The sequence below is a fragment of the Pseudophryne corroboree genome, unplaced genomic scaffold, assembly GCF_028390025.1.
Source record: "Pseudophryne corroboree isolate aPseCor3 unplaced genomic scaffold, aPseCor3.hap2 scaffold_1296, whole genome shotgun sequence".
Classification (NCBI taxonomy): Eukaryota; Metazoa; Chordata; class Amphibia; order Anura; family Myobatrachidae; genus Pseudophryne; species Pseudophryne corroboree.
Genome location: NW_026967922.1, coordinates 103,867 through 130,000, shown reverse-complemented (window position 1 = coordinate 130,000; position 26,134 = coordinate 103,867). Strand labels below are relative to the sequence as shown.

Sequence of the window (26,134 nt, the reverse complement as noted above, 5' to 3'; positions counted from 1 at the left end):
ATATAATCCTCCACCATTCTTTCAATGGTGACAGAATCATATGCAGTGACAGTAGACGACATGTCAGTAATCGTTGCCAGGTCCTTCAGTCCGGACCAGATGTCAGCACTCGCTCCAGACTGCCCTGCATCACCACCAGCAGGTGGGCTCGGAATTCTTAGCCTTTTCCTCGCAGCCCCAGTTGCGGGAGAATGTGAAGGAGGAGCTATTGATGGATCACGTTCCGCTTGACTTGACAAGTGTCTCACCAGCAAGTCTTTGAACATGTGCAGACTTGTGTCTGCTGGAAAGAGAGATACAACATAGGCTTTAAACCTAGGATCGAGCACGGTGGCCAAAATGTAGTGCTCTGATTTCAACAGATTGACCACCCGTGAATCCTGGTTAAGCGAATTAAGGGCTCCATCCACAAGTCCCACATGCCTAGCGTAATCGCTCTGTTTTAGCTCCTCCTTCAATGTCTCCAGCTTCTTCTGCAAAAGCCTGATGAGGGGAATGACCTGACTCAGGCTGGCAGTGTCTGAACTGACTTCACGTGTGGCAAGTTCAAAGGGTTGCAGAACCTTGCACAACGTTGAAATCATTCTCCACTGCGCTTGAGTCAGGTGCATTCCCCCTCCATTGCCTATATCGTGGGCAGATGTATAGGCTTGAATGGCCTTTTGCTGCTCCCCCATCCTCTGAAGCATATAGAGGGTTGAATTCCACCTCGTTACCACCTCTTGCTTCAGATAATGGCAGGGCAGGTTCATGAGTGTTTGCTGGATGCTGTCGGTGGCCCAAAGAATTGCGGGCCACTTTCGGCATTCAGCCACCGAGTGCCGAAGGGAGATGCGGATCATATGTGGGGAGGCGGCGGCCGTTACCAGGGAACCCCTGCCGGAGCTACTGACCAGCGCCAGCGGCCGCTCGAATCTCGGGCCTAGGTCGCCTGTGAATCCCCGCCTCAATTCCCGGAACTCCGCTGTGCTGCCCCTGGTGCGCGCGCACGGACCCGCAGCAAACACTGATTCTACAGCGTCTGGGGTGGGCGGCCCCTCACCTGCACTTACTGGACACCTTGCCAGGCCGCTTCTGACCCTCTGGTGCCCGGGATCGGGGTGCCTGTGTGGAGAGGGGAGAGACTGTGAGTCCAGTGGCCATCTTGGCTGCAGCTTGCTACACTGTATCCTGCCTGTGTGGCTCTGCTCTTGTGAGGGGACTGCAGGGCTGGAAGATTTGCTTAGCACAAGCTGCCCTGCCTTTTGTTGCATAGCTTATAACACAATATACAACAATAGTACCCCAGGTCCCCCCCCTTCTTTATATTTTCTTGCTGGATTCCCTGAGCCCTGGAGAGTTGCTGATACTATATCTCTTCCATACTGCTGTACTTCCTGACACTGAATATCGGGACTTTGTGCACTGCTTGGGCCTTGACATCATGGTGAGGGGCGGTCAGAGTGCGGCTGCGGCTAAATGGGAGAAGTTCGCCCGCCAGCCTGCTGCTCAGCCGACTCCCCCGGCTGGGGCCGACTCAGGCGCGGACACAAAATCATCTACTCCTTCCATTCAGCAGGTCCTTGAGGCCATAGCAGCCAGCGAACGAAGCCTGTTGGACAAAATGGAAAAGGTCCAGTGCGACTTATCATTACTGCGCCAGGACGTCCAGCGTGTCCGGGAGAGAGTGGGCGAAACGGAGATGCGGGTATCTAATCTGGAAGACCTCAGCGGCCCCCTGCAACGGTCTGTTTTTGCGGTTACACAGCAAGTCTCGACACTACAAACTAAACTCCTGGATATGGAGGGCCGACTTCGCAGAAATAATGTGAGATTCGTGGGCCTGCCTGAGAGGGAGGAAGGGGCACATCCTGAGGATTTCCTGGAATCCTGGCTGAAAGAGGCATATGGCACTGAATCCTTTACACCGCAGTTTGCAGTGGAGCGGGCGCACCAGGTACCGTTCCGGCCATTACCTCCAGGCGCCCCACCGCAAACATTTATTCCCAAGTTTATACATTATAAAGACCGGGGCTCTGTCTTGCGCCAGGGCCGCACGAAGGGCCCCCTGCTCCGCAACGGTGTCCGGGTGTCGGCATTTCCGGATTTTGCAGCGGATGTCCAAAAAGATCGGGCCCAGTTTCTGCCCATCAAGCGGCGTCTTCGTGACCTGAATCTCACCTACTCGATGCTGTTCCCCTCCAGGCTGCGTGAGGTGTCAGATGGAGAAACCAAGTTCTTCAGCTCTCCAAGGGAGGCGGCGGTCTGGCTGGACAGATACGCTCCGGGTGACCGCCAGCTGGCTCCGGACTGACACCCAGTTTCCTTTCTACATGGGCTTACAATATGCAAGTATATGTCCGGGGAGCTTCCTCTTGTTTTAGTTGTTCTGGACATTGCTGTGTAGTGACTTTACGTATTGGTTTTGTTGGATCTGTATGCCACGCATAGTACTGCCGTAGGCCTTCGGATCACCAGGGTTAGAGCTCTGTTAGGGATATGTGTATGCCACAGTTCGGGGAGGTATACGGGGAGGGGGGAAGTTGTGGAGATGCTGTTTATTTCTCTGTTGTTGTTTTTTTTTATTCCCTTTTTTTTAGTCAGTTTTTCCTTTTTTTTTTTTTTTATTTATTAAATTGTGAGGTGATGTTATGCTATTTAAAGGGGTTTGGCTCGGGTCCCGGGTCCTGCGGACAATACGGTTTCCGGGGTGGTACTCTGCACGGGCAGGTGGCTACCCGAATAATGTTGATGACTGGGCTTCTTTTTCACTTTGTATGGACACAGAGAGCTATGTCCCGGATGGTACAAAGGACAACATGTCTGCCTTAAAGATTTTGGCATGGAACGTCCGGGGCATTAATAATAAAGTAAAACGGTCTCTAGTGTTCAAAATGATTAGGACATATGGCCCAGACGTTATCTGTCTGAGTGAGACTCATCTAGAGGGAAATAGGCTGCTGTCGCTCCGCAGGACTTGGGTGGGCTGGGCGTATCATTCCGCTCACTCCTCCTCTTCCAGAGGGGTGTCGGTTATGATAAAGAGAACTGTACAGTTTGAATTAATCACGGTAAACACAGATCCGTATGGCAGGTTTGTGTTTCTGGAATGCAAGTTGAACTCCCGTACTTTCTTTATTTTGTCTTTTTATGTCCCTCCCCCATTTTCGTATGATATCCTGCAGAAAGCGGCCTCATTTATTGCTTCTTCCCCCCATACTCCCGTTATTTGTCTGGGGGATTTTAATAATGTGCTGGATGTTTCTCTGGATAGATGGCGGTCCTCCCGGGATCCGGGAGCGGGGGGTTGTCCATCTACTTCTCACTCTAAGTTTGCAGATTTTATAGGCAGCATGCAGTGGGTGGATGTCTGGAGGGCCCGGTACCCTACGCTCAGGCAATACTCATGTTTTTCTAGTACGTATGGCTCCTTCTCCAGAATCGACCTGGCCCTGGTATCACCCGAGCTCCTACCTACCTAGTATAACAGATGTTCACTATGAGGCGCGGGGGGTGTCCGACCACTTGCCCTTGCTGCTGTCTTTTGATGTGGCGTGCCGGAGGGGACAGTCATATTGGAGGTTGCATCCCTTCTGGCTGGTTCAGCTGGGAGAATGCCAGGATTTAGCGTCCAGGTGGGAGGGTTAATTTGCAGATAATGTGGGTTCGGCCCCGGCACCGGTTGTGTGGGATGCTTTCAAAGCTTACTTACATGGTACACTGATTGGCAAAATTGCTGCCCGCAAGTTAGAGTACAGAGCGACGGAGCGACAGCTTGAATCTGAGTCTAGGGATCTGGAGACCTGCTGTTTGGCAGAGGGAACCTCTGCGCTAAAGGCGCGTTGGCTCAGGAGGCCTGGCTGGCTCACCTTTCGGATAAAAATGCACGCTCCCTCTTGTTCAGGGCCACTAATATATATATGCAGGCAGACAGACCAGGCAGTTTATTGGCTCATTTGGTGCATTATGACCGTCCTGGAAATACGATAGTGCAGATGTCTGGCCCTGACGGTTCCGTAGTGAACAACACCCCTGACATAGCGCAGATGTTAATTTCGTACTTTAGAGAGGTTTACGACTCTCAACTGACGTGCTCCATGAAGGACCTAGACATATACTTGTCCAATATACCCCTTTCCAGGCTTTCCCCTGAGGCTAGGAATACTCTAGACGCGCCTTTGACTGTAGAAGAGGTGACTGTGGCGATAGGAATGTCTCCCAGTGGTAAGTCTCCGGGAAGCGATGGTATTCCGACCGAGCTGTACAAACAGTACATACAGTTCTTTGGTCCAAAGTTGCATGAGATGTATACAGACATATTCGCCACTAATCAGCTTCCTCCCTCAATGTCCGAGGCCGTTATTATAGTACTGCCAAAGCCCGGTAAGGACCCCAAATGTTCGGAGTCCTATAGACCAATCTCCCTTATCCCTACCGATGCCAAGATCCTGGCGAAAATTCTTGCGGTCCGGCTTAACCTGGTTATTAAATCTATAATACATCAGGATCAATCTGGCTTCATGCCAGGGAAATCCACGTCCATTAATCTGCGCAGGCTTTACACTATTTTGCAGGCTCCCCACCACTTCCCCTTGGACGCGGTTGTAGTTTCGCTGGATGCGGCTAAGGCATTCGACAGCGTCGAATGGTCCTATCTGTGGGGAGTCATGAAATGTATGGGCTTTGGCCCTAATTTCATACGTTGGATCAAATTGCTCTATCAAAGTCCACACGCCAGGATCTTGGTCAACGGCTATATTTCCTCCTCCTTTACTTTGACTCGGGGCACCAGACAGGGATGCCCCCTTTCCCCTGCCTTGTTTGCCAAGGCCATTGAGCCCCTGGCTTACTTGGTTAGATCGCACCCGGACATTGGGGGAGTTGATACAGGCCCCTGCACTGACAAAATAGCCCTTTATGCGGATGACCTGTTACTATTCTTACATGACTACGTTGTGGATATGCCTACAGTGTTGCAGGTCATAGAGACCTTTGGCGGCTTTTCTGGTCTCCGCATAAATTGGTCCAAGTCCTTTATAATGCCCATTATGGGCTCTCCTCCCAGGGTCCCGAGGATCTCCCTGCCGCTATGCTGGACAGGCCAGTTTAAATATCTTGGGATCCAGGTTACTAATGACCCTTCGGACTTTATACCCTTGAACCTTGACCCACTTGTACAGCTGGTTGTACACAAGTCGAGGGCTTGGTGTAAACTCCCGCTGACAATGATGGGCAGGGTTAGTCTTATTAAAATGATAGTTTTGCCCAAACTACTGTATGTTCTTTCGCAATCCCCTGTGTACATTTTTCCGGCCTTCTTTAAGAAACTAAACAGCATATTGAAATCTCTGATATGGTCCAATAAAAGGCCTAGAATAAAGTTAAATACCCTCACTAGACAAAAAGTTGACGGCGGTTTGGCCTTGCCTCACTTCCAACTATATTATTATGCGGCCCAGTTGGCGCACATTGGTATTTGGTTACGGGGGGGTGAGGAGGCTGGTTTGTGTAGGGAGTTTCTCAGGTGTTACTACCCGGACCTTTCTCCGGAGCAGGTCTTGGTGGGAGGGAGCGCTTCTCGACTGTCTCCTCCTATTGTTTTTCAGGCCATGAAGATCTGTCTGGCTTTGGTGGGTATGATGGTATGGACCCAGATACTCCCCTTTGGCACTCCACATCGCTCCATGAACTGGGGTCTCTGGACGGGGGGACGGTGTGGGCTCCATACTCAGTGATCTCCATATCCCAGTTGTATAGCAATGGTACATTGAAATCCTTTCAGCAACTAAAGGAGGAGTTTGGTCTTCCGAACTCTCACTTTTATAGATTTTTGCAGCTCAGGCACGCCTTGCAGTCACAGTTCAGGGATTCTCCCCCAGTGCTCCTCCCCTTCCCCATTAAGACCCTTTTAAGTTCACTGGGTCGGGTCAAGGTGATCTCTTTCACTTACTCGTACCTTATTAACCAATCCATGCAGACCCGCTCTCGAACCTTCGGGAGCGCTGGGAGCGTGATTTGGGCCCAATAGATGTGGAGGATTGGCAGGTTGCACTGGGGAACCTGAGCCAAGTTAACAAATCATTACGGTTCCAACAAATTCAACTCTTTATTTTGCATAGATCATATATGACGCCGAACAGGCTGGCTAGATTTGGAGCTGGTGGTGCTGCCGCTTGTCCTAAGTGTGGGGCTGCTGGCGGATCATTCTGGCACCTCGTGTGGGAGTGTCCATCCTTGCAGGTGTTCTGGGCTGGGGTCGGGTCGATTCTGTCCCACTGTGCTCATTACCCCTTGATGAAGTCAGACCAGACGAAACGCGTTGGGTGATTCCTGCTACTACTGAAATCCTCAGTTAAGCTGCTTTTTCTATTTACGGAATTTTTTATATACATATTTATATTTTTTTACATAATTTTAGCTACACAGTTGTTTCTAATGGTTCTTATAAACTAAGTACGTGAATTTTTAGCACCATTTTTACCGCTGTCATTTTTTTATTATTGTCTTCATGTCCTTTGGAATGCTTTTTAATGACTTTGTAACAGCTTTTTAAAAAAAAACAAAAAAAACATTCTTATATGTTGCCTTTTCATGTCCAATATTTTTAATCGTTTGTTGTAAATAAACCCCGCATTGTTTTTAAAAAAACATCTTTTTAGTCTCCTAGAGTATTTACCACCTATGGTCGCTCTGATCTTATTTGCTTTTTCCATATATATATATATATATATATATATATATATATATATATATATATTGGTTGGGATGGTTATGTGACTGTGTCCAGTGTGTAACATCAACTGAATTTTCCCGATATATATCGAAATGTCTGCATCACTTCATCCTTGTTGAATAAAAATACTCTATTCAAAAAAAGTATGAAATTGCTTATCCATCACGTGGCATATGCCACTATTGAAAAAGAGTGTTTGGTAATTGCATGGTCTCCCCAGAAGCTACAGTCCTATCTGAATTGGGGGGAATTCAAGATTATTACAGACCATAATATCCTCATATGGCTGAATAGGGTCTCTGGGGATAATGGGAAACTTTTAAGGTGGAGCCTTATTGGCAATTTTAGCATCCAGCACAGAAAGGGTGGAGTACGGTGAGGAGGTGGTCAGTAGAGCACAGGCATGATTGTGACGTGGGTCACAGCCCCTGTGCCCCATTTCTGAGAGGGAGGTTAACATAGGGACCATGAAATGATATAACCTGTCAGTTGCTATTCTGTATGAAAATTGGTATCTTCAAACTGCATTCATTATTTATTGAAATCAAGGAGCAGGACACTACTCTGTCAACTCCCCTTTCAGTGCTATGACCCAATAACAGTATGACCCCTGTAGGAGAGGTCTGTATCTCAGATCTCCTCATCTTCTCTCTCCCAGATCACACAGTAATGTGTAGCCCTCACAGCATGACCCCTGGAAGAGAGGTCTGTATCTCAGATCTCCTCATCTTCTCTCTCCCAGATCACACAGTAATGTGTAGCCCTCACAGCATGTCCCCTGGAAGAGAGGTCTGTATCTCAGATCTCCTCATCTCCTCCTTCCCAGGTCACACAGTAATGTGTAGCCCTCACAGCATGACCCCTGGAAGAGAGGTCTGTATCTCAGATCTCCTCATCTTCTCTCTCCCAGATCACACAGTAATGTGTAGCCCTCACAGCATGACCCCGGGAAGAGAGGTCTGTATCTCAGATCTCCTCATCTTCTCTCTCCCAGATCACACAGTAATGTGTAGCCCTCACAGCATGACCCCTGGAAGAGAGGTCTGTATCTCAGATCTCCTTATCTCCTCTCTCCCAGATCACACAGTAATGTGTAGCCCTCACAGCATGACCCCTGGAAGAGAGGTCTGTATCTCAGATCTCCTCATCTTCTCTCTCCCAGATCACACAGTAATGTGTAGCCCTCACAGTATGACCACTGGAAGAGAGGTCTGTATCTCAGATCTCCTCATCTTCTCTCTCCCAGATCACACAGTAATGTGTAGCCCTCACAGTATGACCACTGGAAGAGAGGTCTGTATCTCAGATCTCCTCATCTTCTCTCTCCCAGATCACAAAGTAATGTGTAGCCCTCACAGCATGACCCCTGGAAGAGAGGTCTGTATCTCAGATCTCCTCATCTCCTCTCTCCCAGATCACACAGTAATGTGTAGCCCTCACAGCATGACCCCTGGAAGAGAGGTCTGTATCTCAGATATCCTCATCTTCTCTCTCCCAGATCACACAGTAATGTGTAGCCCTCACAGCATGACCCCTGGAAGAGAGGTCTGTATCTCAGATCTCCTCATCTTCTCTCTCCCAGATCACACAGTAATGTGTAGCCCTCACAGCATGACCCCTGGAAGAGCGGTCTGTATCTCAGATCTCCTCATCTTCTCTCTCCCAGATCACACAGTAATGTGTAGCCCTCACAGTATGACCACTGGAAGAGAGGTCTGTATCTCAGATCTCCTCATCTTCTCTCTCCCAGATCACACAGTAATGTGTAGCCCTCACAGCATGACCCCTGGAAGAGAGGTTTGTATCTCAGATCTCCTCATCTCTCTCCCAGATCACACAGTAATGTTTAGCCCTCACAGCATGACCCCTGGAAGAGAGGTCTGTATCTCAGATCTCCTTATCTTCTCTCTCCCAGATCACACAGTAATGTGTAGCCCTCACAGTATGACCCCTGGAAGAGAGGTCTGTATCTCAGATCTCCTCATCTACTCTTTCCCAGGGCACAGAGTAATGTGTAGCCCTCACAGCATGACCCCTGGAAGAGAGGTCTGTATCTCAGATCTCCTCATCTCCTCCTTCCCAGATCACACAGTAATGTGTAGCCCTCACAGCATGACCCTTGGAAGAGTGGTCTGTATCTCAGATCTCCTCATCTCCTCTCTCCCAAATCACACAGTAATGTGTAGCCCTCACAGTATGACCTCTGGAAGAGAGGTCTGTATCTCGGATCTCCTCATCTCCTCTCTCCCAGATCACACAGTAATGTGTAACCCTCACAGCATGACCACTGGTAAAGAGGTCTGCATCTCAGATCTCATCTTCTCTCTCCCAGATCACACAGTAATGTGTAGCCCTCACAGCATGACCCCTGGAAGAGAGGTCTGTATCTCGGATCTCCTCATCTCCTCCTTCCCAGATCGCAAAGTAATGTGTAGCCCTCACAGTATGACCCCACCCCTGGAAGAGAGTTCTGTATCTCATATCTCCTCTCTCCCAGATCACACAGTAATGTGTAGCCCTCACAGTATGACACCTGGAAGAGAGGTCTGTATCTCAGATCTCCTTGTCTCCTCTCTCCCAGATCACACAGTAATGTGTAGCCCTCACAGCATGACACATGGAAGAGAGGTCTGTATCTCAGATCGCCTCATCTCCTCCTTCCCAGACCACACAGTAATGTGTAGCCCTCACAGTATGACACCTGGAAGAGAGGTCTGTATCTCAGATCTCCTTATCTCCTAGATCACACAGTAATGTGTATCACTCACAGCATGACCCCTGGAAGATAGGTCTGTATCTCAGATCTCCTCATCTTCTCTCTCCCAGATCACACAGTAATGTGTAGCCCTCACAGCATGACACTTGGAAGAGAAGTCTGTATCTCAGATCTCCTTATCTCCTCTCTCCCAGATCACACAGTAATGTGTAGCCCTCACAGTATGACCCCTGGAAGGAGAGGTCTGTATCTCAGATCTCCTTATCTCCTCTCTCCCAGATCACACAGTAATGTGTAGCCCTCACAGCATGACCCCTGGAAGAGAGGTCTGTATCTCAGATCTCCTCAGCTTCTCTCTTCCAGATCACACAGTAATGTGTAGCCCTCACATCATGACCCCTGGAAGAGAGGTCTTTATCTAAGATCTACTTATCTCCTCTCTCCCAGATCACACAGTAATGTGTAGCCCTCACAGCATGACCCCTGGAAGAGAGGTCTGTATCTCAGATCTCCTCATTTTCTCTCTCCCAGATCACACAGTAATGTGTAGCCCTCACAGTATAACCCCTGGTAGAGAGGCCTGTATCTCAGATCTCCTTATCTCCTCTCTCCCAGATTATAAAGTAATTTGTAGCCCTCACAGCATGACCCCTGGAAGAGAGGTCTGTATCTCAGATCTCCTCATATCCTCCTTCCCAGATCACACAGTAGTGTATAGCCCTCAAAGTATGACCCATGGAAGAGAGGTCATGTGTAGAGGACACTTTTTTCCTCACAACCTCCGCTCAGGAGACACTATGGGGTAAATTTGCCTCAGATTAAACATGGATGTGATGGATTGGACCTGGGTGTTTTTTTATTTAATGACATACAGGAATTTACTATGCTACTGTGTTTTAGGCAATCATGTTTTCCGATGGTGTATGCATTATTTGAGCCCGGTCCTATAACCCCACTGTGGACAGATCGCCACGTTCCGTAGTGTCCGCTATAGCAGGACTATACCTGGAGCCCGGTCCTATAACCCCACTGTGGACAGATCACCATGTTCCGTAGTGTCCGCTATAGCAGGAATATACCTGGAGCCCGGTCCTATAACCCCACTGTGGACAGATCGCCACGTTCCGTAGTGTCCGCTATAGCAGGACTATACCTGGAGCCCGGTCCTATAACCCCACTGTGGACAGATCGCCACGTTCCGTAGTGTCCGCTATAGCAGGACTATACCTGGAGCCCGGTCCTATAACCCCACTGTGGACAGATCGCCATGATCCGTAGTGTCCGCTATAGCAGGAATATACCTGGAGAACGGTCCTATAACCCCACTGTGGACAGATCGCCATGTTCCGTAGTGTCCGCTATAGCAGGACTATACCTGGAGCCCGGTCCTATACCACCACTGTGGACAGATCACCACGTTCCGTAGTTTACTCATGAGAATGATGTGATATATAAATATGGAGATGAATTTGACCATCCTAGATTCTTCCTATTGGACTCTTATGTATTTCTTCCCAATTCCCTCAGCAGCGCCTGAATCTTCTGTTGTCACCGCTCCGGCTGACGATTCACCTTCTGATGCATCTGATGCAGGTATAAGTGCTGTACAATGAAGGCAGACATGTTATTTATTATTAGCATCTATGTTTGAAGCCGCACACATTTCCACAGTACGGTGCACGGCGTGGTGAATAAGGGCAGCCTAGTTACCGCATATAGGAATTGGCTGTGATGGTGGGCCTACGGGGAGGGATGAAACAAGAGGTAGGAGGGCCCTGCCCGTGAGGGCTGACACATTCTATAAGGAGAGGGAAAGGAGTGGGGGGATTGCAGAGGTAACAGAGGCTCAGAATAATGGATAATATAGCGATACTGTAGACTAAGGTGAATAAGTGAGATGGGGCCAGATGTACTTAGCCCTGAAAAGTGATAACGTGGAGAGAGATAAAGTAACAACCAGTTCCTGTCATTTTTAAAACACAGCCTGTAACATGTAAGTTAGGAGCTGATTGGCTGTACTGTATCTCTCTCCACTTTATCACTTTCCAAGGCTTAGTACATCTGACCCTAGATCACAGCAGGATACTATCATGTCATATCATATAGATCTGGATAACATTACAGTATATTGGTAGAGATCCCAATATATACAGAGCAGGCACAAAGGGAGAGCTGCGTGCCATACTGGGGGAGCCAGAGCGGGAGAAGAGGTCAGCGTCTATATATAAGGTACACCCATCCCAGACACTCCTGACGACGTCCTGTAACAGAGGGTTAGGATGAGAGATGGGGTACACAGTGAGCGTGTAACAGAGGGTCAGGAGGAGAGATAGCGTACACAGTGAGCGTGTAACAGAGGATCAGGATGAGAGATGGTGTACACAGTGAGCGTGTAACAGAGGGTCAGGAGGAGAGATGGGGTACACAGTGAGCGTGTAACAGAGGGTCAGGATGAGAGATAGCGTACACAGTGAGCGTGTAACAGAGGGTTAGGATGAGAGATAGCGTACACAGTGAGCGTGTATCAGAGGATCAGGATGAGAGATAGCGTACACAGTGAGCGTGTAACAGAGGGTCAGGATGAGAGATGGGGTACACAGTGAGCGTGTATCAGAGGATCAGGATGAGAGATGGGGTACACAGTGAGCGTATAACAGAGGATCAGGATGAGAGATGGCGTACACAGTGAGCGTGTAACAGAGGGTCAGGATGATAGATGGCGTACACAGTGAGCGTGTAACAGAGGGTTAGGATGAGAGATGGTGTACACTGTGAGCGTGTAACAGAGGATCAGGATGAGAGATGGGGTACACAGTGAGCGTATAACAGAGGATCAGGATGAGAGATGGCGTACACAGTGAGCGTGTAACAGAGGGTTAGGATGAGAGATGGGGTACACAGTGAGCGTGTAACAGAGGGTCAGGAGGAGAGATAGCGTACACAGTGAGCGTGTAACAGAGGGTTAGGATGAGAGATAGCGTACACAGTGAGCGTGTATCAGAGGATCAGGATAAGAGATGGTGTACACAGTGAGCGTGTAACAGAGGGTTAGGATAAGAGATAGCGTACACAGTGAGCGTGTATCAGAGGATCAGGATGAGAGATGGTGTACACAGTGAGCGTGTAACAGAGGGTTAGGATGAGAGATGGGGTACACAGTGAGCGTGTAACAGAGGGTTAGGATGAGAGATGGGGTACACAGTGAGCGTGTATCAGAGGGTCAGGATGAGAGATGGGGTACACAGTGAGCGTGTAACAGAGGGTTAGGATGAGAGATGGGGTACACAGTGAGCGTGTAACAGAGGGTTAGGATGAGAGATGGGGTACACAGTGAGCGTGTAACAGAGGGTCAGGATGAGAAATGGGGTACACAGTGAGCGTGTATCAGAGGGTTAGGATAAGAGATGGCGTACACAGTGAGCGTGTAACAGAGGGTTAGGATGAGAGATGGCGTACACAGTGAGCGTGTAACAGAGGGTTAGGATGAGAGATGGCGTACACAGTGAGCGTGTAACAGAGGGTTAGGATAAGAGATGGGGTACACAGTGAGCGTGTAACAGAGGGTTAGGATAAGAGATGGGGTACACAGTGAGCGTGTAACAGAGGGTTAGGATAAGAGATAGCGTACACAGTGAGCGTGTATCAGAGGATCAGGATGAGAGATGGTGTACACAGTGAGCGTGTAACAGAGGGTTAGGATGAGAGATGGGGTACACAGTGAGCGTGTATCAGAGGGTCAGGATGAGAGATGGGGTACACAGTGAGCGTGTAACAGAGGGTTAGGATGAGAGATGGGGTACACAGTGAGCGTGTAACAGAGGGTTAGGATGAGAGATGGGGTACACAGTGAGCGTGTAACAGAGGGTCAGGATGAGAAATGGGGTACACAGTGAGCGTGTATCAGAGGGTTAGGATAAGAGATGGCGTACACAGTGAGCGTGTAACAGAGGGTTAGGATGAGAGATGGCGTACACAGTGAGCGTGTAACAGAGGGTTAGGATGAGAGATGGCGTACACAGTGAGCGTGTAACAGAGGGTTAGGATAAGAGATGGGGTACACAGTGAGCGTGTAACAGAGGGTTAGGATAAGAGATGGGGTACACAGTGAGCGTGTAACAGAGGGTTAGGATGAGAGATGGGGTACACAGTGAGCGTGTAACAGAGGGTTAGGATGAGAGATGGTGTACACAGTGAGCGTGTAACAGAGGGTCAGGATGAGAGATGGTGTACACAGTGAGCGTGTATCAGAGGGTCAGGATGAGAGATGGTGTACACAGTGAGCGTGTAACAGAGGGTCAGGATGAGAAATGGGGTACACAGTGAGCGTGTATCAGAGGGTTAGGATAAGAGATGGCGTACACAGTGAGCGTGTAACAGAGGGTCAGGATGAGAGATGGTGTACACAGTGAGCGTGTAACATAGGGTTAGGATGAGAGATGGCGTACACAGTGAGCGTGTAACAGAGGGTCAGGATGAGAGATGGTGTACACAGTGAGCGTGTAACAGAAGGTTAGGATGAGAGATGGCGTACACAGTGAGCGTGTAACAGAGGGTCAGGATGAGAGATGGTGTACACAGTGAGCGTGTAACAGAGGGTCAGGATGAGAGATGGTGTACACAGTGAGCGTGTAACATAGGGTTAGGATGAGAGATGGCGTACACAGTGAGCGTGTAACAGAGGGTCAGGATGAGAGATGGTGTACACAGTGAGCGTGTAACAGAAGGTTAGGATGAGAGATGGCGTACACAGTGAGCGTGTAACAGAGGGTCAGGATGAGAGATGGTGTACACAGTGAGCGTGTATCAGAGGGTCAGGATGAGAGATGGTGTACACAGTGAGCGTATAAAAGAGGGATAGGAGGAGAGATGGTGTACACAGTGAGCATGTAACAGAGGGTCAGGATGAGAGATAGCGTACACAGTGAGCGTGTAACAGAGGGTCAGGATGAGAGATAGCGTACACAGTGAGCGTGTAACAGAGGGTCAGGATGAGAGATAGCGTACACAGTGAGCGTGTAACAGAGGGTCAGGATGAGAGATAGCGTACACAGTGAGCGTGTAACAGAGGGTTAGGATGAGAGATGGTGTACACAGTGAGCATGTAACAGAGGGTCAGGATGAGAGATAGCGTACACAGTGAGCGTGTAACAGAGGGTTAGGATGGGAGATGGGGTACACAGTGAGCGTGTAACAGAGGGTCAGGATGAGAGATAGCGTACACAGTGAGCGCGTAACAGAGGGTCAGGATGAGAGATGGTGTACACAGTGAGCGTGTAACAGAGGGTTAGGATGAGAGATGGTGTACACAGTGAGTGTGTAACAGAGGGTCAGGATGAGAGATGGCGTACACAGTGAGCGTGTAACAGAGGGTTAGGATGAGAGATGGTGTACACAGTGAGCGTGTAACAGAGGGTCAGGATGAGAGATAGCGTACACAGTGAGCGTGTAACAGAGGGTTAGGATGAGAGATGGTGTACACAGTGAGTGTGTAACAGAAGGTTAGGATGAGAGATGGTGTACACAGTGAGCGTGTAACAGAGGGTCAGGATGAGAGATGGCGTACACAGTGAGCGTGTAACAGAGGGTCAGGATGAGAGATAGCGTACACAGTGAGCGTGTAACAGAGGGTCAGGATGAGAGATGGTGTACACAGTGAGCGTGTATCAGAGGGTCAGGATGAGAGATGGTGTACACAGTGAGCGTGTGACAGAGGGTCAGGATAAGAGATGGCGTACACAGTGAGCGTGTAACAGAGGGTTAGGATAAGAGATGGCGTACACAGTGAGTGTGTAACAGAGGGTTAGGATGAGAGAAGGGGTACACAGTGAGCGTGTAATAGAGGCTTAGGATAAGAGATGGCGTACACAGTGAGCGTGTAACAGAGGGTAAGGATAAGAGATGGCGTACACAGTGAGTGTGTAACAAAGGGTTAGGATGAGAGATGGTGTACACAGTGAGCGTGTAACAGAGGGTTAGGATGAGAGATTGTGTACACAGTGAGCGTTTAACAGAGGGTTAGGATGAGAGATGTTGTACACAGTGAGCGTGTAACAGAGGGTTAGGATGAGAGATGGTGTACACAGTGAGCGTGTAACAGAGGGTTAGGATGAGAGATGGTGTACACAGTGAGCGTGTATCAGAGGGTCAGGATGAGAGATAGCGTACACAGTGAGCGTGTAACAGAGGGTCAGGATGAGAGATGGTGTACACAGTGAGCGTATAAAAGAGGGATAGGAGGAGAGATGGTGTACACAGTGAGCGTGTAACAGAGGGTCAGGATGAGAGATAGCGTACACAGTGAGCGTGTAACAGAGGGTCAGGATGAGAGATGGTGTACACAGTGAGCGTATAAAAGAGGGATAGGAGGAGAGATGGTGTACACAGTGAGCGTGTAACAGAGGGTTAGGATGAGAGATGGTGTACACAGTGAGCGTGTAACAGAGGGTTAGGATGAGAGATGGTGTACACAGTGAGCGTGTATCAGAGGGTCAGGATGAGAGATGGTGTACACAGTGAGCGTGTGACAGAGGGTCAGGATAAGAGATGGCGTACACAGTGAGCGTGTAACAGAGGGTTAGGATAAGAGATGGCGTACACAGTGAGTGTGTAACAGAGGGTTAGGATGAGAGATGGGGTACACAGTGAGCGTGTAACAGAGGGTTAGGATGAGAGATGTTGTACACAGTGAGCGTGTCACAGAGGTTCAGGATGAGAGATGGGGTACACAGTGAGCGTGTAACAGAGGGTTAGGATGAGAGATGGGGTACACAGTGAGCGTGTAACAGAGGGTTAGGATGAGAGATGGGGTACACAGTGAGCATGTATCAGAGGGTTAGGATGAGAGATGGTGTACACAGTGAGCGTGTAACAGAGGGTCAGGATGAGAGATGGCGTACACAGTGAGCGTGTAACAGAGGGTTAGGATGAGAGATGGTGTACACAGTGAGTGTGTAACAGAGGGTCAGGATGAGAGATGGCGTACACAGTGAGCGTGTAACAGAGGGTTAGGATGAGAGATGGTGTACACAGTGAGCGTGTAACAGAGGGTCAGGATGAGAGATAGCGTACACAGTGAGCGTGTAACAGAGGGTTAGGATGAGAGATGGTGTACACAGTGAGTGTGTAACAGAAGGTTAGGATGAGAGATGGTGTACACAGTGAGCGTGTAACAGAGGGTCAGGATGAGAGATGGCGTACACAGTGAGCGTGTAACAGAGGGTCAGGATGAGAGATAGCGTACACAGTGAGCGTGTAACAGAGGGTCAGGATGAGAGATGGTGTACACAGTGAGCGTGTATCAGAGGGTCAGGATGAGAGATGGTGTACACAGTGAGCGTGTGACAGAGGGTCAGGATAAGAGATGGCGTACACAGTGAGCGTGTAACAGAGGGTTAGGATAAGAGATGGCGTACACAGTGAGTGTGTAACAGAGGGTTAGGATGAGAGAAGGGGTACACAGTGAGCGTGTAACAGAGGCTTAGGATAAGAGATGGCGTACACAGTGAGCGTGTAACAGAGGGTAAGGATAAGAGATGGCGTACACAGTGAGTGTGTAACAAAGGGTTAGGATGAGAGATGGTGTACACAGTGAGCGTGTAACAGAGGGTTAGGATGAGAGATTGTGTACACAGTGAGCGTTTAACAGAGGGTTAGGATGAGAGATGTTGTACACAGTGAGCGTGTAACAGAGGGTTAGGATGAGAGATGGTGTACACAGTGAGCGTGTAACAGAGGGTTAGGATGAGAGATGGTGTACACAGTGAGCGTGTATCAGAGGGTCAGGATGAGAGATAGCGTACACAGTGAGCGTGTAACAGAGGGTCAGGATGAGAGATGGTGTACACAGTGAGCGTATAAAAGAGGGATAGGAGGAGAGATGGTGTACACAGTGAGCGTGTAACAGAGGGTCAGGATGAGAGATAGCGTACACAGTGAGCGTGTAACAGAGGGTCAGGATGAGAGATGGTGTACACAGTGAGCGTATAAAAGAGGGATAGGAGGAGAGATGGTGTACACAGTGAGCGTGTAACAGAGGGTTAGGATGAGAGATGGTGTACACAGTGAGCGTGTAACAGAGGGTTAGGATGAGAGATGGTGTACACAGTGAGCGTGTATCAGAGGGTCAGGATGAGAGATGGTGTACACAGTGAGCGTGTGACAGAGGGTCAGGATAAGAGATGGCGTACACAGTGAGCGTGTAACAGAGGGTTAGGATAAGAGATGGCGTACACAGTGAGTGTGTAACAGAGGGTTAGGATGAGAGATGGGGTACACAGTGAGCGTGTAACAGAGGGTTAGGATGAGAGATGTTGTACACAGTGAGCGTGTCACAGAGGTTCAGGATGAGAGATGGGGTACACAGTGAGCGTGTAACAGAGGGTTAGGATGAGAGATGGGGTACACAGTGAGCGTGTAACAGAGGGTTAGGATGAGAGATGGGGTACACAGTGAGCATGTATCAGAGGGTTAGGATGAGAGATGGTGTACACAGTGAGCGTGTAACAGAGGGTCAGGATGAGAGATGGCGTACACAGTGAGCGTGTAACAGAGGGTTAGGATGAGAGATGGTGTACACAGTGAGCGTGTAACAGAGGGTTAGGATGAGAGATGGTGTACACAGTGAGCGTGCGAAAGAGGGTTAGGAGGAGAGATGGTGTACACAGTGAGCATGTAACAGAGGGTTAGGATGAGAGATGGCGTACATAGTGAGCGTGTAACAGAGGGTTAGGAGGAGAGATGGCGTACACAGTGAGCGTGTAACAGAGGGTTAGGATGAGAGATGGGGTACACAGTGAGCGTGTAACAAAGGGTTAGGATGAGAGATGGCGTTCACAGTGAGCGTGTAACAGAGGGTCAGGATGAGAGATGGTGTACACAGTGAGCGTGTATCAGAGGGTCAGGATGAGAGATGGTGTACACAGTGAGCGTGTGACAGAGGGTCAGGATAAGAGATGGCGTACACAGTGAGCGTGTAACAGAGGGTTAGGATAAGAGATGGCGTACACAGTGAGTGTGTAACAGAGGGTTAGGATGAGAGATGGGGTACACAGTGAGCGTGTAACAGAGGGTTAGGATGAGAGATGTTGTACACAGTGAGCGTGTCACAGAGGTTCAGGATGAGAGATGGGGTACACAGTGAGCGTGTAACAGAGGGTTAGGATGAGAGATGGGGTACACAGTGAGCGTGTAACAGAGGGTTAGGATGAGAGATGGGGTACACAGTGAGCGTGTATCAGAGGGTTAGGATGAGAGATGGCGTACATAGTGAGCGTGTAACAGAGGGTTAGGAGGAGAGATGGCGTACACAGTGAGCGTGTAACAGAGGGTTAGGATGAGAGATGGGGTACACAGTGAGCGTGTAACAAAGGGTTAGGATGAGAGATGGCGTTCACAGTGAGCGTGTAACAGAGGGTTAGGATGAGAGATGGCATACACAGTGAGCGTGTAACAGAGGGTTAGGATGAGAGATGGGGTACACAGTGAGCGTGTAGCAGAGGGTCAGGATGAGAGATGGCGTACACAGTGAGCGTGTAGCAAACGGTTAGGATTAGAGATGGCGTACACAGTGAGCGTGTAACAGAGGGTTAGGATGAGAGATAACGTACACAGTGAGCGTGTAACAGAGGGATAGGATGAGAGATGGCGTACACAGTGAGCGTGTAACAGAGGGTTAGGATGAGAGATGGCGTACACAGTGAGCGTGTAACAGAGGGTTAGGATGAGAGATGGCGTACACAGTGAGCGTGTAACAGAGGGTTAGGATGAGAGATGGCGTACACAGTGAGCGTGTAACAGAGGGTTAGGATTAGAGATGGGGTACACAGTGAGCGTGTAACAGAGGGTTAGGATGAGAGATGGGGTACACAGTGAGCGTGTAACAGAGGGTTAGGATGAGAGATGGCGTACACAGTGAGCGTGTAACAGAGGGTCAGGATGAGAGATGGTGTACACAGTGAGCGTGTAACAGAGGGTCAGGATGAGAGATGGGGTACACAGTGAGCGTGTAACAGAGGGTCAGGATGAGAGATGGTGTACACAGTGAGCGTGTAACAGAGGGAGAGGGAGGATGAGAGATGGGGTACACAGTGAGCGTGTAACAGAGGGTCAGGATGAGAGAGGGTGTACACAGTGAGCGTGTAACAGAGGATTAGGATGAGAGATGGTGTACACAGTGAGCGTGTAACAGAGGGTTAGGATGAGAGATGGTGTACACAGTGAGCGTGTAACAGAGGGTTAGGATGAGAGATGGTGTACACAGTGAGCGTGTAACAGAGGGTTAGGATGAGAGATGGTGTACACAGTGAGCGTGTGACAGAGGGTCAGGATAAGAGATGGCGTACACAGTGAGAGTGTAACAGAGGGTTAGGATAAGAGATGGCGTACACAGTGAGTGTGTAACAGAGGGTTAGGATGAGAGATGGGGTACACAGTGAGCGTGTAACAGAGGGTTAGGATAAGAGATGGCGTACACAGTGAGCGTGTAACAGAGGGTAAGGATAAGAGATGGCGTACACAGTGAGTGTGTAACAAAGGGTTAGGATGAGAGATGGTGTACACAGTGAGCGTGTATCAGAGGGTTAGGATGAGAGATGGTGTACACAGTGAGCGTGTAACAGAGGGTCAGGATGATAGATGGCGTACACAGTGAGCGTGTAACAGAGGGTTAGGATGAGAGATGGTGTACACAGTGAGCGTGTAACAGAGGGTTAGGATGAGAGATGGTGTACACAGTGAGCGTATAAAAGAGGGATAGGAGGAGAGATGGTGTACACAGTGAGCGTGTAACAGAGGGTCAGGATGAGAGATAGCGTACACAGTGAGCGTGTAACAGAGGGTCAGGATGAGAGATGGTGTACACAGTGAGCGTGTATCAGAGGGTCAGGATGAGAGATGGTGTACACAGTGAGCGTGTAACAGAGGGTCAGGATGATAGATGGCGTACACAGTGAGCGTGTAACAGAGGGTTAGAATGAGAGATGGTGTACACAGTGAGCGTGTAACAGAGGGTTAGGATGAGAGATGGTGTACACAGTGAGCGTGTAACAGAGGGTTAGGATGAGAGATGGCGTACACAGTGAGCGTTTAACAGAGGGTTAGGATGAGAGATGTTGTACACAGTGAGCGTGTAACAGAGGGTTAGGATGAGAGATGGTGTACACAGTGAGCGTGTAACAGAGGGTTAGGATGAGAGATGGTGTACACAGTGAGCGTATAAAAGAGGGATAGGAGGAGAGATGGTGTACACAGTGAGCGTGTAACAGAGGGTCAGGATGAGAGATAGCGTACACAGTGAGCGTGTAACAGAGGGTCAGGATGAGAGATGGTGTACACAGTGAGCGTGTATCAGAGGGTCAGGATGAGAGATGGTGTACACAGTGAGCGTGTGACAGAGGGTCAGGATAAGAGATGGCGTACACAGTGAGCGTGTAACAGAGGGTTAGGATAAGAGATGGCGTACACAGTGAGTGTGTAACAGAGTGTTAGGATGAGAGATGGGGTACACAGTGAGCGTGTAACAGAGGGTTAGGATGAGAGATGTTGTACACAGTGAGCGTGTCACAGAGGTTCAGGATGAGAGATGGGGTACACAGTGAGCGTGTAACAGAGGGTTAGGATGAGAGATGGGGTACACAGTGAGCGTGTATCAGAGGGTTAGGATGAGAGATGGTGTACACAGTGAGCGTGTAACAGAGGGTCAGGATGATAGATGGCGTACACAGTGAGCGTGTAACAGAGGGTTAGGATGAGAGATGGTGTACACAGTGAGCGTGTAACAGAGGGTTAGGATAAGAGATGGGGTACACAGTGAACATGTAACAGAGGGTCAGGATGAGAGATGGGGTACACAGTGTGCGTGTAACAGAGGGTCAGGATGAGAGATGGTGTACACAGTGAGCGTGTAACAGAGGGTTAGGATGAGAGATGGTGTACACAGTGAGCGTGTAACAGAGGGTTAGGATGAGAGATGGCGTACACAGTGAGCGTGCAAAAATAAGAATTTACTCACCGGTAATTCTATTTCTCGTAGTCCGTAGTGGATGCTGGGGACTCCGTCAGGACCATGGGGAATAGCGGCTCCGCAGGAGACAGGGCACAAAATTTAAAAGTTTGACCACTAGGTGGTGTGTACTGGCTCCTCCCCCTATGACCCTCCTCCAAGCCTCAGTTAGGATACTGTGCCCGGACGAGCGTACACAATAAGGAAGGATTTTGAATCCCGGGTAAGACTCATACCAGCCACACCAATCACACCGTACAACTTGTGATCTGAACCCAGTTAACAGTATGATAACGTAGGAGCCTCTGAAAAGATGGCTCACAACAATAAACAACCCGATTTTTTTGTAACAATAACTATGTACAAGTATTGCAGACAATCCGCACTTGGGATGGGCGCCCAGCATCCACTACGGACTACGAGAAATAGAATGACCGGTGAGTAAATTCTTATTTTCTCTGACGTCCTAGTGGATGCTGGGGACTCCGTCAGGACCATGGGGATTATACCAAAGCTCCCAAACGGGCGGGAGAGTGCGGATGACTCTGCAGCACCGAATGAGAGAACTCCAGGTCCTCCTTAGCCAGGGTATCAAATTTGTAGAATTTTACAAACGTGTTCTCCCCTGACCACGTAGCTGCTCGGCAGAGTTGTAATGCCGAGACCCCTCGGGCAGCCGCCCAAGATGAGCCCACCTTCCTTGTGGAGTGGGCATTGACAGATTTAGGCTGTGGCAGGCCTGCCACAGAATGTGCCAGTTGAATTGTGCTACAAATCCAACGAGCAATCGTTTGCTTAGAAGCAGGAGCACCCAGCTTGTTGGGTGCATACAGTATAAACAGCGAGTCAGATTTTCTGACTCCAGCCGTCCTTGAAATATATATTTTCAATGCTCTGACAACGTCCAGCAACTTGGAATCCTCCAAATCGCTAGTAGCCGCAGGCACCACAATAGGCTGGTTCAGGTGAAACGCTGACACCACCTTAGGCAGAAAATGAGGACGCGTCCGCAGTTCTGCCCTGTCCGTATGGAAAATCAGATATGGGCTTTTATATGATAAAGCCGCCAATTCTGATACTCTCCTGGCTGAAGCCAGGGCCAGTAGCATGGTTACTTTCCATGTAAGATATTTCAAATCTACCGATTTGAGTGGCTCAAACCAATGGGATTTGTTTGAACCTTAATGGACCCTAATTTGAGGCCCATAGATAATCCTGTTTGCAGGAAATGTAGGAATCGACCCAGTTGAAATTCCTCTGTCGGGGCCTTCCTGGCCTCACACCATGCAACATATTTTCTCCAAATGCGGTGATAATGTTGTGCAGTCACCTCCTTCCTGGCTTTGACCAGGGTAGGGATGACCTCTTCCGGAATGCCTTTTTCCCTTAGGATCCGGCGTTCAACCGCCATGCCGTCAAACGCAGCCGCGGTAAGTCTTGGAATAGACACGGTCCCTGCTGAAGCAGATCCCTTCTTAGAGGTAGAGGCCACGGATCTTCCGTGAGCATCTCCTGAAGTTCCGGGTACCAAGTCCTTCTTGGCCAGTCCGGAGCCACTAGTATCGTTCTTACTCCCCTTTGCCGTATAATTCTCAGTACCTTGGGTATGAGAGGCAGAGGAGGGAACACATACACTGACTGGTACACCCATGGTGTTACCAGAGCGTCCACAGCTATTGCCTGAGGGTCTCTTGACCTGGCGCAATACCTGTCCAGTTTTTTGTTGAGGCGGGACGCCATCATGTCCACCATTGGTCTTTCCCAATGGACTACAATCATGTGGAAGACTTCTGGATGAAGTCCCCACTCTCCCGGGTGAAGATCGTGTCTGCTGAGGAAGTCTGCTTCCCAGTTGTCCACTCCCGGGATGAACACTGCTGACAGTGCTATCACATGATTTCCGCCCAGCGAAGAATCCTTGCAGCTTCTGCCATTGCCCTCCTGCTTCTTGTGCCGCCCTGTCTGTTTACGTGGGCGACTGCCGTGATGTTGTCCGACTGGATCAACACCGGCTGACCCTGAAGCAGAGGTTTTGCCAGGCTTAGAGCATTGTAGATTGCTCTTAGTTCCAGTATATTTATGTGAAGAGACGTTTCCAGGCTTGACCACACGCCCTGGAAGTTTCTTCCTTGTGTGACCGCTCCCCAGCCTCTCAGGCTGGCATCCGTGGTCACTAGGACCCAGTTCTGTATGCCGAATCTGCGGCCCTCTAACAGATGAGCACTCTCCAACCACCATAGCAGAGAGACCCTTGTCCTTGTCGACAATTTTATCCGCTGATGCATCTGCAGATGCGATCCGGACCATTTGTCTAGCAGATCCCACTGAAAAATTCGTGCATGGAATCTGCCGAATGGAATCGCTTCGTAAGAAGCCACCATTTTTCCAAGGACTCTTGTGCATTGATGCACAGACACTGTCCCTGGTTTTAGGAGGTTCCTGACGAGTTCGGATAACTCCCTGGCTTTCTCCTCCGGAAGAAATACCTTTTTCTGAACAGTGTCCAGAATCATCCCTAGGAACAGCAGACGTGTCGTCGGGATCAGTTGGGATTTTGGAAAATTCAGAATCCACCCGTGCTGTTGGAGCACTACTTGAGTTAGTGCTACTCCGACCTCCAGCTGTTCTCTGGATCTTGCCCTTATCAGGAGATCGTCCAAGTAAGGGATAATTAATACGCCTTCTCTTCGAAGAAGGATCATCATTTCGGCCATTACCTTGGTAAAGACCCTGGGTGCCGTGGACAATCCAAACGGCAGCGTCTGAAACTGATAATGACAGTTTTGTACCACGAACCTGAGGTACCCTTGGTGTGAAGGGCAAATTGGGACATGAAGGTAAGCATCCTTGATGTCCAATGACACCATAAAATCCCCTTCTTCCAGATTCGCTATCACTGCTCTGAGTGACTCCATCTTGAACTTGAATTTTTGTATGTACAGGTTCAGAGATTTCAGATTTAGAATAGGTCTTACCGAGCCGTCCGGCTTCGGTACCACAAATAGCGTGGAGTAATACCCCTTTCCCTGTTGTAGAAGGGGTACCTTGATTATCACCTGCTGAGAATACAGCTTGTGAATGGCTTCCAATACCGTCGCCCTGTCTGAGGGAGACGTTGGCAAAGCAGATTTTAGGAACCGGCGAGGGGGAGACTTCTCGAATTCCAACCTGTAACCCTGAGATACTACCTGCAGGATCCAGGGGTCCACCTGCGAGTGAGCCCACTGTGCGCTGAAATTCTTGAGGCGACCCCCCACCGCCCCTGAGTCCGCTTGTAAGGTCCCAGCGTCATGCTGAGGCCTTTGCAGAAGCCGGGGAGGACTTCTGCTCCTGGGAAGGGGCTGCTTGCTGCAGTCTCTTACCCTTTCCTTTGCCTCGGGGCAAATATGAATGTCCTTTTGCTCGCTTGTTCTTATAGGAACGAAAGGACTGCGGCTGAAAAGACTGCGTCTTTTTCTGCTGGGAGGGGACTTGAGGTAAAAAGGTGGACTTCCCGGCTGTTGCCGTGGCTACCAAATCCGATAGACCGACCCCAAATAATTCCTCCCCTTTATACGGCAATACTTCCCTATGCCGTTTGGAATCCGCATCGCCTGACCACTGTCGTGTCCATAGACTTCTTCTTGGACATCGCACTTACTCTTGATGCCAGAGTGCAGATATCCCTCTGTGCATCTCGCATATAAAGGAATGCATCCTTTAATTGCTCTATAGTCAATAAAATACTGTCCCTATCCAGGGTATCAATATTTTCAGTCAGGGAATCCGACCAAGCCACCCCAGCACTGCACATCCAGGCTGAGGCGATTGCTGGTCGCAGTATAACACCAGTATGTGTGTATATACTTTTTAGAGTATTTTCCAGCCTCCTATCAGCTGGATCCTTGAGGGCGGCCGTATCAGGAGACGGTAACGCCACTTGTTTGGATAAACGTGTGAGCGCCTTGTCCACCCTAGGGGGTGTTTCCCAGCGCGCCCTAACCTTTGGCGGGAAAGGGTATAACGCCAATAACTTCTTTGAAATTAGCAGTTTTTTATCAGGGGTAACCCACGCTTCATCACACACTTCATTCAATTCCTCTGATTCAGGAAAAACTACAGGTAGCTTTTTCAGACCCCACATAATACCCCTTTTTGTGGTACTTGCAGTATCAGAGATATGCAAAGCCTCCTTCATTGCCGTGATCATATAACGTGTGGCCCTACTGGAAAATACGTTCGTTTCTTCACCGTCGACACTAGATTCGGTGTCCGTGTCTGGGTCTGTGTCGACCGACTGAGGCAAAGGGCGTTTTACAGCCCCTGACGGTGTTTGAGACGCCTGTACAGGTACTAACTGGTTTGCCGGTCGTCTCATGTCGTCAACCGACTTCTGCAGCGTGCTGACATTATCACGTAATTCCATAAACAAAGCCATCCATTCCGGTGTCGACTCCCTAGGGGGTGACATCACCATTACCGGCAATTGCTCCGCCTCCACACCAACATCGTCCTCATACATGTCGACACACACGTACCGACACACAGCAGACACACAGGGAATGCTCTGATAGAAGACAGGACCCCACTAGCCCTTTGGGGAGACAGAGGGAGAGTTTGCCAGCACACACCAAAGCGCTATAATTATATAGGAACAACCTTATATAAGTGTTGTTTCCTTATAGCTGCTTAAATATATATAATATCGCCAAAAAATGCCCCCCCTCTC

General features: G+C 49.4%; 1 protein-coding gene across 1 annotated transcript in view; it reads left to right on the top strand.

The window, feature by feature from the left end:
* LOC134994318 (carbonic anhydrase 9-like) overlaps positions 1-26,134 on the top strand; it is a gene marked incomplete at its 5' end in the record, with an annotated part of 61,562 nt that overhangs the window by 2,670 nt on the left and 32,758 nt on the right. Inside the window, one exon of the mRNA XM_063950969.1 lies at positions 10,956-11,021. Coding sequence (XP_063807039.1) covers positions 10,956-11,021 — 66 coding nt within the window. The remainder of the gene's footprint in view (positions 1-10,955; positions 11,022-26,134) is intronic.